The sequence below is a fragment of the Megalops cyprinoides genome, chromosome 13, assembly GCF_013368585.1.
Source record: "Megalops cyprinoides isolate fMegCyp1 chromosome 13, fMegCyp1.pri, whole genome shotgun sequence".
In the NCBI taxonomy this organism is placed as follows: domain Eukaryota; kingdom Metazoa; phylum Chordata; class Actinopteri; order Elopiformes; family Megalopidae; genus Megalops; species Megalops cyprinoides.
The window spans coordinates 28,793,179-28,806,505 of record NC_050595.1 but is presented as its reverse complement, the minus strand read 5'-3'; the positions used below and the strand labels follow the sequence as shown (position 1 = coordinate 28,806,505).

General features: G+C 47.6%; 1 protein-coding gene across 1 annotated transcript; it reads left to right on the top strand.

The window, feature by feature from the left end:
- The first annotated feature begins 1,482 nt into the window (after positions 1-1,482).
- Positions 1,483-8,432, top strand: LOC118788471 (la-related protein 6-like). The gene is made up of 3 exons (XM_036544478.1): positions 1,483-2,290; positions 3,678-3,876; positions 4,636-8,432. The coding sequence occupies exons 1-3, from the start codon at positions 1,548-1,550 to the stop codon at positions 5,776-5,778; spliced, it is 2,085 nt and encodes a 694-aa protein (XP_036400371.1). The 5' UTR covers positions 1,483-1,547; the 3' UTR covers positions 5,779-8,432.
- Positions 8,433-13,327: the final 4,895 nt, after the last annotated feature.

Below are 13,327 nucleotides of genomic sequence, written 5' to 3'. Positions count from 1 at the left end.
CACTTGTCTTAACATCACTGTGCTCCACTGCTGAGAAAGTGGAGCCTGAGCACCGTCACTTAAACACAGCCTGGCTGAGATGAGGCAGTGCTGACTCAGGGCACTGACCCTGCAGGAAAAGGCCTGACTCTCCACAAGCCCTGATCTCTCACCTGCTGCGTTGGCAGTCAGGGCCCTTGCCTCATACTTTGTACCTGCTGTGCATTTCTATACCTCCCCATGTAAGCGTTCGCTCCCGCTGCACAGCCCATAATTGCCGGGACCTCACGGAAGGCATTACCTCATTCGCCGCCGGGGTCCGCTGCTGGCTCGGCTGAGCGGCATTCCTGGCACCACAGCAATCAACAAAACAGTGTGCAGCCGGGCAAGGGCTTGCACTGCATGGCGTGAATCACCCCTCCAGCTGGGCACCTCATGCAGGGTGGATACAGTGTTTATCTCCAGCTTGGTGTTTCCTTTGGTGTTGTGTGATTTACTACAACACTCACAGGGTACGGTGGTGGTTCCCAGTCCTGTGGACATGCCATGCATCTTAACATGTTAGTTCAACTAAAGCCAAGCTCAAGAAATTTGACCCAATTAAGCCATTAAGCCATGGAAATGCATGGAGGTGTGTGATAAATGTATTTATTCTTTCTCATCTCATTTTAGCCATTTGGTGACTAAAAGATTGTTATTCAATTTCTGAGGGCTAAACATTTTGATGAACACCCTGTTCAAATTTAGTTGAAGAAGGATCCAAGAAAAACATGTCTTTTTTGAAGTTTGAAGTGAAAGGCATATGTTTTTGTTGGATCCTCCCTCAATTAAATTTGAACAGGTAGTTCATCAAATGGTTCAGCCCTCAGAAATCGAATACCAATCTACACCAATGCCAATTGTTACAAACCGTTTATGGATGTATAATCCAGATCAGCATTCAATTGTTGGCCCAACCAAATTGATTGGAAAGCAAAATATACAGTGGCCCCTGGGACCAGGGATGAGACTGGAGTATTACTCTTTCCCCCTGTATCCCATTCATAGAGTATGTGCGTTGAGAGAGGGCAGTCAGAGTGTTATGAAAGACCCCTACAACACACACCATACACACGAATTAAATGTAAAACTGCCATTTGTAATCAGGCATATCTGGCGGCTGTGAGGCGCAATCACTACCACTGACTGGTAAATGACCGTCTAGTAACTCACAATATATAGGTCTCCCGATGTCAGGAAACGAGCAATGAAATTGCGTTAACTGCTCTTCGTGAGGCATAATACCATGGAACATGTCTTCCGTTTATTTTCGTCCCTCAATACGAAGAACTTCGTCAGCGACTCCTTCAGATCTAAAAAGCTAAAGCCTATTATCCAATTTGCAGGTCCTTTGAACCTGAGGGTCTCAACATTGATTGGTGCATTGCCCTTCCCTGATTGCTGAGTGTTGTCACCACTTATTAAAATCAGGGCTTTAATTCCACACCCTATTTAAACACGTGTTAGCAGGTAGCCAAGTCCCTTTGGAAAACGTAACGATTAAAAAAGAGAGAGAGAGAGGGAAAAAAATGTACGCCATAATCAATGCATTTCTCCGCTGTCTCTGTTTTCTCTTGCCTCCCTCCTGGCTTCAGCACGGTTTTTGCTTGTGGGTTGGGGATGAGTGCGGAAAGACGGCATGGCCCAATCCCAGAGCTCGTTTCAAAGGGACAAAGCCTCTTACAGATCAGGAAGTAAGAACGCAAGATGCCTCCACCTCCTCCGCTTCCCTTACTCCGAGTTGCGTCTCGCTAGCTGCTAGCCCCTCTCCGCCCCAGGGGTCTCCGTGGGGCACAGTCTGGGAGCTGTGGCAAGCTGTGGAGCGCAACTTTAGGGTTCCCTTCGCCATCCAACAGCGCTGGTGCCAAAGGCGTCGGTTTTTATACGCTCCATATCCTGTCGCCAGCGATTCGAGCGCTGCGAGAAAGAGGAACAGCGAGGAAACGGCCACTGTAGTTGAAAGCGAGCTGGGTGTAATCGGCTCTGGGGAGCGAGAGATCAAGCTGGAAACCCGAGCTTTCGTTCCTGGCAGCATGAGCACGGCGACCGAGCTGCTGAGCTCCGACGAACCAGTGTCAGATTCGGCAGGTCCGGCAGCAGGTGGCTCGGTCGTGGATCGACAGGTGCCGGAGATGGGGACCCAAGTAACGATAACCGTGGCCATTCAGGCTGCGGAGGACGAGGAGCCTTTGGAAGTGCTTCCTTCGAGCCACCTAGATTTCCACGGGGGCAGCTGTAGCGAAGACGACATCGGACGGCAGGAGAAATCCAGGTAAGGTTAATTTGTCCAGTGATGGCAACGTAAATTTGATTTCACCCCCATGCTGTTGTGGCGAGGGCAAGTATTGCTGGATAATACAGCTACCCAACTAGCTAACGCTAATGAAACGTAAGGCTTGCTAACCAGCTGTCAAGTTAAACTCGATTCGTCTACGATGTTTTTGGATTAACGATAACCACATGTGAACACCAGTTGTAATTACGTTGACGTGAAACAACGGACCTGCCAAATCGTGAATGGCACCTTCACGCAGACCTGTTGCTATAGCCTTGCGTAAAGCGTGCCCCTGTTTGCGTTATGTGTATCATTAGCTAGGTAGGCGAATCAAATGTTATGATGGTTTGAGGTGGTTTTCTCTCCATTTAGACAGCCGCAAGGTCGAGTGCTCTCGACTGATTTCTCAGTGGGGCTAAATAAAGGGATATTGCATCATCGAACACATCAAAGCCTTCCTCTGTTCAAATGTATCAACCAGGATGAGTGCTGAGTCAAGGAAATGTTAATACGCTGTGAAGAAATGCCCTACACCGTTCATTGATTACGTTGGCAGTGTGTGTTGGTGTTTGAGTACCTGCAAGGCAATATCAGATGAGTCATGCGGCATCAAGTTAAGTCTAATGGGTCGTTTTGTGAAGTGGCGTGGGTAGGCGTCGTGACTGCTTTTGTTTTCAAAGGGTCTTCCCCGTATCACAACATAGCCGTAAGATGCTAAGCCCCGATTTTGCTCTGTGGTGCCCTGACTCAGCCGATACGTTTGGAATGAAGCTGCCTAGGAAAGGTGCAGAGAGGTGATGAGTCACACACCTTATGTCAGTTTTACAGACCTTGATTGTATTCGTCGGTATACCTTGGAAATCTCTCCCACTGACATTTCCTTGCGCGAGAGATTAGACACCCACTGTAACCAAATGGACACGCGGTAGGAGTGACAGTTTTTCGCGGTGTCACCGGTTGCCAGCCCTGTTGCTGCAGTTTGGCTAACATGGCAATAGCCCTGTTCCGTGGGCGGGAGGCAGGCCCATGTGCCGGGATCAGCAAGTGGAGATCACCAGATGGAGAGGTCTTGGCTGTTTTCTTCTTGTTGGCTTCAAACACTGTGGCGTTGAGGTTCCGGGCACAGTGCATTGTGAGGTTATATCCTGGTCAGGCAGGATCACTGTGCTCTGCTCTGGAATTTAAGGAGGAAAACAGCAGGAATGTCAGCTGTTTTTGTGTTCTTGTGGGTTCCTGTTGGACCCAGTTAAAGTGGATGCCTTCAGCATTGAGCTAACTCTACTGGAAGCACGCTATACTCCAGTATAGTGTCTATGTGGATCTCAGATGTGCTGGACTGCGTAAATCCTGTCTCTCTCCCCCCCCCCCCCCCCCCCCGTGGCAGTGGTGCAGGCACCAGTGGAGGGGAGCTGGAAGAGGAGAGCTGGCAGCCCCCTGACCCGGAGCTGACGCAGAAGCTGGTGGCGCAGATTGAGTACTACCTGTCTGACGAGAACCTGGAGCGTGATGCCTTCCTGCTCAAACACGTCCGCCGCAACAAGATGGGATTCGTCAGTGTCAAGCTGCTCACCTCCTTCAAGAAGGTATGTGCGCCCCCCCCCCCACCAAGTCTTCAGCGGTCTCAGTCTGTCAGTAATGTCTGTCAGTAATCATGGGGACTTCACTGCCCCACAGAGAGCTATGTGCTATAGGTGTTACTATGGCAACCTGTCAGTGCAATAAATGCAGTTCGCGTGTTTACATGTGTTTGGAATGGATAGTTCAGTCTCCATTGCAAGATGTTTCACATGAAACAAAATTGACGTGGCGAATTGTGTATTTTGAACACACTTTCAAGAGATTGAAATTATCACACAATTGCCAAGCATCTTGCGAAGCTGACTTTCACCTAAATTGACACTGACTGATTTTGCCGCATACATATTCATGTATAATGTCTTGCTGGCTCAGTTGGTGGTTTTTAATGAAACAAAATGATCTGCGTTTTGGTCCTGGCATCGTACCCAGTGCGCACACAGTGCTGCTGCTCTTGGCTGGTGCAAAGTGAAGTCTTTAAAACCTTGTGGAGGAAGTGATGGCAATGAAACTAGCAGATCTTTTCTTAATCTTTGTTGCAACAGTTATGAAAGATTTGCAACAGCTATATCAGACTAAATGGCAAGGAATGCAATGACTGTTGAAAGAAGCTTACTCCCCGTTTATGGTAAACCATGTGTAATCTAGTAATCACTGTGCAGGCTTCCTTAGTTTCAGGAAACGTGATGTGGAGGAAGTGTCATCGGTGTCTTAGCGTCTTGCAGTGCTCCATTTCTTAGAATTTACAGACTTGCGTTCCCTCCCAGGTGAAGCACCTGACGCGAGACTGGCGGACCACTGCGTACGCGCTGAGGCAGTCGACGCTGCTGGAGCTGAATGAGGAGGGGCGCAAGGTGCGCCGACGCACGCTGGTGCCCGTGTTCCCGAGCGAGAGCCAGCCCAGCCGCATGCTGCTGCTCAGCGACCTGCAGCACTGGCCCGAGCTGGGTGTGGTGCTAAAGGGCGGGGCTGGGGATGCGGGGGCGGAGCCGGAGGGTGGGGGCGGGGCCGGCGATGGCAGCAACGGGGGCGGGGCTGCCCAGCAGGAGCGCCTCATGGAGCTGCTGCTAAAGGCCTTCGGGGCGTACGGCCCCATCGCCTCCGTGAGGGTGCTGAAGCCGGGGAAGGACCTGCCACCCGACCTGAAGAGGCTGAGCGGCCGCTACGCCCAGCTGGGGGCTGAGGAGTGTGCCATCGTGGAGTTCGAGGAGGTGGAAGCCGCCATCAAAGCCCACGAGGCCACGGTGGGCGAGGCGGAGGGCCGAGGCCCCCGGGGCCTGAAGGTGGTCCTGATCGGGATGAAGCCACCCAAGAAGAAGGTGCCCAAGGAGCGGCCGCGGGAAGAGAGCGGCATGCGCAAGAGCCGCTCCCTCAACTGCCGTGTGCGCGAGCTGCAGTACCTGGGGGACGACTCGGCCTGCAGCTCCTCGGAGACGGAGAGCAACCCCACCTCGCCCCGGCTGTCCCGCAAGTCCAAGTCCGCCAACAAGCTGAGCCCCACCGGCGGGGGCGCCACCGCCTACCAGCAGAACAACCACCTGAGCCCCACCGTCTCGCCGCGCTCCAGCCCCTGGTCCAGCCCCTGCCCCCAGCGCAAGTCCCCGCACTCCCCGCAGAAGTCCCCCCTGGCCAGCGAGGGGAGGCTGAGCCCGGAGGCCGGCCGCCGCTGGGCGGACTACTCCTCGGACAGCAGCCTGACGCCCTCGGGCAGCCCCTGGGTGCAGCGGCGGCGCCAGGTGGCCTCTCAGGAGAGCAGCCCGGTGGGTAGCCCCATGCTGGGGCGGAAGATCCAGAACGCAGACGGGCTGCCCCCGGGCGTGGTGCGCCTGCCCCGTGGGCCGGACGGCACCCGCGGCTTCCACAGTGCCTCAGTGGGACAGAGGGGCGTCGCTGCAACCACCCAGACCTGATAGACTCTCACAGTGCCCCCCTGTATCCCCATCCCCCAGTCACTTTACAGTTCTGTCGAGATCGCTGATGCTTCCCCCCCACCACCCAGCTCCACCCCTTTCTCACTGGAACGATGAACATTGTTTGAATGCCAGAATGGAGTTTGGCCTGTCTTTGTAAGATACCTTTTTTGCTTTTAGTTTTGTTTACATGGTGAAATTTTGAATGTTGGCAATTCATTTGAAAGTTATGCTAGCAACTGTTAATACTGAGAAATTTGATTTCTGAGAAATCCCCACTTAAGGTTTTGTGTTGGATTTTTCGTTTTTTTGTCTTTTGTTAGAAGTTGCACGCAGCAACTGAAACAGGTCTCCATCAGGACTAACATGGGGTGTGGGTGAGGGTGTAACCAGTTCCCTTAGGTTTTGTTTGAGAACAATGTGTCTAGAGTCTTCTATCATGTGTATAAGAATCACATGAATTGTCAGTGGATGTAGAAGTGTAAATGGTGACTTGCTCCTCCCAATGCCTTTTTCCTTTGTTCATAGTGAATATTCCAAAAATTGGCAAACTGATTTGCTGTCTAATGTGTGGCCATAATCTCCCATGTGTTTACATGTTCACATTTTTCACTGTTACTGTTAAAAAAAAAAAAAACCTTTCCCCTCTTGTAGCAGCTTGGTAGCTAGCTGGAAATATACAAGTATACAAGGGATTTGTCTGTTGAAAGGAACTGGGGGTTACGGTATTTCCTGTGTGTGATGTAAGTGGGAACGGGGGATGAGAGTGTAGTTTGAAGGCCAGGTTTGGGTCTGAATGCTTAATGTTTGCCTCATCCAATGAGACACTGTACATTTCAGTATATCTCATTGTATAAGTAAAGCACTAAAATGTCTTCAGAATTGCCTGAATTCATGACTCGGGGGTGCTACTGTGGGTATAATGGGTGAACAGCCTGTTTGGATAGTCATCAGGGTGTGAAGAGGTGAAATTGGTGACATGATAGTGCTCTACTTTGCCTTTTAAAATGAGCCAAAATGTGACATAGAACTGGACTATTGCACTTTGTGTCGGTGCAATGGAACCTGCTGCATGCCTTAGACTCCGTTACTGGCCTTATGAATTGGTCAACAAATGGGCAGTTATAATAAACTGAAGCTTACAAGCAACGATGCTGCCATTAACACCTCCCACCACAAAAACCTGACTCTGCCAACTAACGTTCCACTGAATTGCATTTCCTGATTCTTGAGGTTGCAGTAAGTACACCCTTTACAAAAGGGGGAGAGTGGTGGCTTTCAACATCTTTGGAACTGATCTCCTGCTTAGGATCATCCTGGCTGAGCCGAAAAACACGGAGGCTGCCAGCAGGCTCTCCTGAGCGCTCACTGTTAGTGCATGGGTGGCAGTCAGAGCCCTGAGGCCTGTGATTAAACGGATGAAGTCAAAGTTGGGGCGGTTAAAGGCATCATGAAGCAGGAATATCTTAAGAACCCAGAGAGCGCTGTGTGGTGCTAGCTGGTAAGGGAAGAGGATGCGGTATATGCTGTAGCCTGCCAGATTTTAGCTCTCAGTATCAAAGGCCACAACTTCACACACAACCTGGTAAAGAAACTGAGAGCACAGGGGAGATGTGGGTGACTTCAAGTAGATGACATGTCCTAAAATAGCCCAAAATGCAACAAAGGCATTCCACAGCGGCATCCAAGCTCTTTAAAATGTTGCTCGGGCAGTCGCTGCGTGACCGCCCCAGTGCATCTGTTGGTCAGTGTGCGGCTGTCAGTGCAGCTGTGTGAAAGTAAGCCAGAGGGTGTGAAAATGTGACTCCGGCCAATCGTGAGCTGCAGGAATCTCTCAGCTTCTCACGTTGCCTGACAGGCTTTACCCACTTTTCTGCAAACATCCAATGGCCAATCCTGGTGGGGGGGGGGGCGGGGTCAGCAGAAGCAAGGTTCTGGAATGGAGCAGGATTTTACAGTTATGATATTCTTGTTTATAAACATCTAAATACCTCTACTTGAACTGAGTATCCCATTATAATTTTACCATTTTAAAGCAGCCCAAGCTGTCACAGTCTCAGTATAAAGTGCAGATATTGGGAAGAGCCATTATGGGGGTAATTCTTTTTCTGTAAAGCAGCTGCCAGTCACTCACTAAAATCCCTCTTCAGATGACACTCCATTAGTAACTATACATTTTTAAATGGTGGTTTAATTGAGAGATAGGTTTGTGCAGGGACAGACACCATGAAATTACCTTTGGTCTCAGCATTCTCCCTGGCAGCCTAACAGCGAAGGTTTTTTTTATTTTCAGATTTCAGCATGTACATCCTTTTGTTCACGTGACACACATCGCTTCAGTTGGCAAACAGCCTCACACTGCTGCCACATGATTTCTTTCTGCATTCAGTGTTGTGTGGAAGAACGTGCGAGAACCACTGTGTGTGAGCTACGCAGCCACAGATACCTCACTCCACAGCAAGGTCCCAGTTCATCACCAAGATAACCTAAGTGCGAAAAGATCATTAGCCTAACTTCATTGCCTGTCTCAGTCTCTAACTTCATAAAAGCATTCTGCTGTGTCACCCTATGAGTGAGATTTATAGTCAATGCCTTTTATACCCATTTTTCATTCTTCTGGCTTTGCTGGAAATGATGTAAAGTCATTGCACACATGACCCTTAAGTGTTGCTGTTTTTTAGTCTCAGATGATTCTGATAGATTGCTCTGATGGCTCAGAAAATGTCTTTGCCTTTCATGATCATTTCTGCAGTGTCATTTCAGCAGTAGCCCTGAGGATATTGTGGCTGGCACTGCATGTTTTTATCTTTGGCAGCTGTAACTGTCCTACAGCTAGAGGCCGATGTGGAACGGTAAGAGGGGCAAAGGTCTGCAGTCACTGACCTTGTTTTTATGTCACGCCTGGGTCACTGGGCATCGGTGGACTTTCTCTGCTAACATACGGACAGCAAAATTAAACAGAAGACAAAATAAATAAACCCTGCGATCTTGAACTGGACCTCTCCTTTTTGACCTGCTGGCAGGAGGCTAAAGGTGGTTCCAACAGACAAAAATTTCACTGAGAGCCTCAGAAGCTTACTGGACCACAGTGTCATTTTCTGTGACAACCAGCTGGCAGATTACTTTGAGAGCCCAAAAGCATCTGCTAGGGAGACTGCTCATTTATTGCTGATGACAAGAGGTAATCAGAATGACATTCACAGGAGCGCTGTTCTCTTGTGGCCAGCACCTAACCCAAGCCCAAAAGCTGGCACCACGGTGACATTGGTAAATAAGATCGGGACTGAGGCCCCTCATACAGACAGGCACTATGTTAGTTACATTAACAATGTAAGTGTACAAGATTAGTTACATTAACAATGTAAGTGTACAAGTTACAATGTAAGTGTATAAGATACAAAAATGTCCATTTTCAAAACTTAAGCTTACTTGCACTTGTCCCCTGTTACAAGACATGTATGTCTTACAGCACATAGATGTGGGAGGGTGTGTAACTATTTTGACGTATTTAACTGTTTTTACCCTCATGTCGTATATACTGCATTCGGCTCTATATCCATGTATGTTTGTCTAATGGAAGAGAGAGTATCTATTTTTTCCAACAGAGCTTGAGGTTGAAGTGGCAAGGGTTTGCAAACCTGGGTTTGCACACCTGCCCTGTTGTGCAAATATTGATAGCATTTTTTCCATTTCATCCCAGTCAAGAAAAAAAGACATGTATTTTGCAAAACCTTTCTCTCAATAAAATGTATTTAGATGTGTGTTAAGCATTTGTTTTCAGTAGATTTCCTGTTGACAAAAGCCTGTGAATAAGCGTTTTGTGAACTGCTTGTTTAGCTGTCTGAGATGGTTGTATTACTGTAATTCAAATGTTTCCTGCATAATTTGGAGCAACTTCTTAAATGCACAACATTTATCACAACAATCGAATAACCCCCTCCTGCTTCTGCCCCAGATACACATATAGTAGTTCTGCTGACAGGGGATGTGAACTGAGTCATTCTTGTCACTTAATCATACCTCCCACATCGAGATGATGACTGCTCAAGAAAGCCACAGTCAATTTTTTTATTCTAGGTCATTCACATCAAAATATGCAAAACTATCAAGTAAAAGGACAAGCTGAATTAAAATGCTATTCACAGCAATTGTTTGCCTGAGTTCATTTACAGCACATAGAAAATCTAATTAAGTTTCCAATATTTCTGTGGAAAAAATACATATATGTCAACAACATTCAAGCAAACCAGATTGGTCTGCATGCAGTAATGTACAGGATATGTAATAAGTCATCAAAAACACCTTTCTTTGTATTCCACTTTGCAATAAACGTATGCTATCAGCATAAGCCTAAAACACACAGTGATGTGTCACATGACATCTCATCTCCCAGAATTCAAGGAGCACTTTTTTATAGATAAACCACATTCAACTTTCCTTTGGTCAGATGATTCTGACTCCCTGATCCTCTAACCTGAGCAGCTACAGAGCAGGGAGAGAGGAAAATCATGTCGAGCATTAGCAGAGGAACATGCAGGCCAAATCTGACGAGTGTAGGTAGAGGTGTCTTTCCTTTGGCAGAGCCTGTTCCAGTGGCAGATGGGGCAGCAGCCTGTTGCAGTGGGAGTTTGGACAGCCAGACGTGTGCGAACAGGAACATCTTGGTTGAGGTGAAAAGCGCCAAGGCAGTCAGATTTGGGGAAGGGCGCTACCCATAAAAAGCCACTCTCCCCAGGCTCAGACGTGGGGTGTACATAAAGCCCCAGGCCCACAAAGCCCACCTTTATCAGGTACATGGCGATCCAGACACCAAGACCAGCAAAGTTTAACTGTTTCCTGAGACCTTCCCTCCCAATGGCACGGACAGAACTGATCCACCCCAAATCCACCCAGTGAGATGCTGCAAAAATAGACACACATGGTCAGCTTGTCAGCATGGTCAATTGAACGAATGTCAGATAATCTGTCAGATCATCGTGCAGGTGATTTTGTGCTCCTTACGCATTTGTGTATTCAAAGATATGAAATAATGGCAAGTAAGATGAGATAAAATCATTTTTGTGTGGGCTAATACTTCACATTTTTCCCTATGCATAAAAGCAAACTATGAATAGGCCAAATAACATGGGAGAGACACAAATAGATATAGAGCCAGATGGAACGACATGAAAGGTGAGAGCAGTGAAACTGTAAGCGTGACAGTGCTACTGTGCTGTATCACAGGAAGCCCACACAGCACACACAGACACCATGCTGTGTCAGGGTGAGGCGGGAGGACCGCCTGTGTCCACCCCTCCAGCTGCAGTGTGAACATTTCAGGAACTCTCTCCTCTCTGCAGAGCGACAGTTCACCTAAAACCATACGCACAACATCAGGACAAAAGTAACTGCAAAACATGAATCTCAGCTGCACAAAGGAACAACTCAAACACTGGACCTTTCAGCCAACGGAAAAGAAGACTGTGGGCATGGCTTTCAGCTGAGGGCTGTATGACAAAACCACTTCTGAACATAACAACTGCACTTAGCGCAGAGATGTAGTCTGATTAGTTTCATCAAAGCTGAAATTTCCAAGACCTCTACCAACATCAAAGGCGTGCGGTTCAGAAAATACGGTACTAAATTTATGTTCAAGAAAATGAACAGCCATTGTTGCGCATGAACAAGAGCACATGCTTACCCACGCGGCGGACATGGTCCAGCGCTGCGCAGGTGGTGCTGCGACGTTCGCAGGGAATGGCTGCTGCCATGCAGCTAAGCAGGGCTGGCGAGAGTGTGTCAGGAAAGGCGCAGCTGCCAGCAGGACCCGCAGGCCTCTCCCGCACTGCTGTCCTCACTCCCCCTTGCAGACGAGCACGCACAGATTGGCCAGCGAAACCAGATGGAGTAAACAGGCCTCGGCGAGGTTTTATTCTGTGCCGTTGTTGTTCTCTGACCACTCGACTCATTCAACTCCGACTGGCTCAGATGATTCACTTCACTTGATCCAACAGGCTGGGTGTTTGGTGGGGAAAGAAATCATGCCCGTGGCGTGGCTGTGTGCGGACTGCCTGTGGAAACGACTGAGAGTAGAAAACAATTATGAAAGCTGGTTATTCTTAAACCATCCTCATGTTTCTCTTTTCAAAACAAGAGTGAAAAAGTTATTATTACATTGTTGTGGGTAACTAGAGTCAAAGGGAAAAACACAATTCTGATCTTCGTGGAAAAGATGAGTTTATTTCCCAGAACAGCAGTTGATAGAAATATGTAAAACTCACCCTGGGCTCAGTGGAGTAGGTCTCAACCCCAAACTTGCAAAACTCTTACAATATATAGTTTTATACAAATATTACTATATGCAATACTGTGAGTGAGGTTACACTTTTGATGTAATCAAAGACATGGTTGTCTGAGACAGTCCACAATCACCCACTCCTGGTCCCGTTCTATAATTGGTGGCTGTCTCTCCGTAACACAATTATCACCTTCTGTGTGATCCAAATATGGAGGAGACACCAAATGTAGAGACACCCTATTTCTTGGTATCCCTGATAATTAAGCTGTTGGGCACAGTGTCTTTCCTGATCATATTATGTCCGATTAGAATTTACACGTTGCGGCAGAATCATACTGTAACCTCTTACATCAGATTACACAGTAGCTTTCTTTCCTGCCTTTTATAGATGTACACCCCTCCATCAAGCAATCCCTTCTGGTGGTCTGTGCTTTTGAGAATCCCTGTTCTGAACAACATATGTTACAGGGAGGGTGCAATTTATTATGCTAAAAAATGAAAAAGAGCTCCTTTTTATTTGCAAGAAACTCTTAAACTCTACCAACTATAGGATCTTTTTGAAAATCAGTTTGTAGCTGTCAGGTCGTAGATCGCAATCATATTGGACACTTACGCGTATCCAGAGAACAAATTTGAGATAGTTAGCAACTTAACATGAATACTTATGTGTACTGGCAGGGGTAGGCGAATCTAACAGTTAGCAACCTAAATGTTGATCATTTCAGAAAGTGTAGTCGGGTCTAACGTCATATCTCTAGACTATCGTCAACATTTAGGCTCTATAGTTTAATATAAAGCTAGCAAACTATACAAAATTAGCTTGCTAGAGAGCCAGCAGGGTCCATTTAACTAGCCAGCACAAACCGTCTGATTGAAAACGTGTAGGCTGGTTCTAGATATGGCAGAATTTGTAACAGTGCTCTCATAACCGCACATTTTGAAAATTGCCAATATTAGCAAATCTGGAGCTGTTCAGCAGCTATTTAGCTTGCAAGCACCTTAAAGGAATATTGTTATATTATAAAAGGCGTTCTGCTAAAAGGAAAACATCTCACAAAAATGTTATCTTTGCTAATACAGACAGCGCCTTATTCAACTTTACCGTTGACAGGCTTCTGACAGAAGTCCAGGGACACCAGTCTATGGGCTTTCATGGTACTGCATCCTGTTTTAGTTCTCCGAGATTGACAGCGTACAGCCATTCTGCACCTCATACATGGACTCAGGACTTTCACAATGCTTGGTCCTCTCTGAACCCCACCCCCAAATAGC

Excerpts from the sequence above, each read along its gene's own strand:
- LOC118788471 (XM_036544478.1), top strand. The coding sequence starts at position 1,548 with ATGTACGCCATAATCAATGCATTTCTCCGCTGTCTCTGTTTTCTCTTG. Across the intron at positions 2,291-3,677 it reads GGACGGCAGGAGAAATCCAG|TGGTGCAGGCACCAGTGGAG; the intron begins GTAAGGTTAATT and ends CCCCCGTGGCAG. Across the intron at positions 3,877-4,635 it reads TGCTCACCTCCTTCAAGAAG|GTGAAGCACCTGACGCGAGA; the intron begins GTATGTGCGCCC and ends GTTCCCTCCCAG.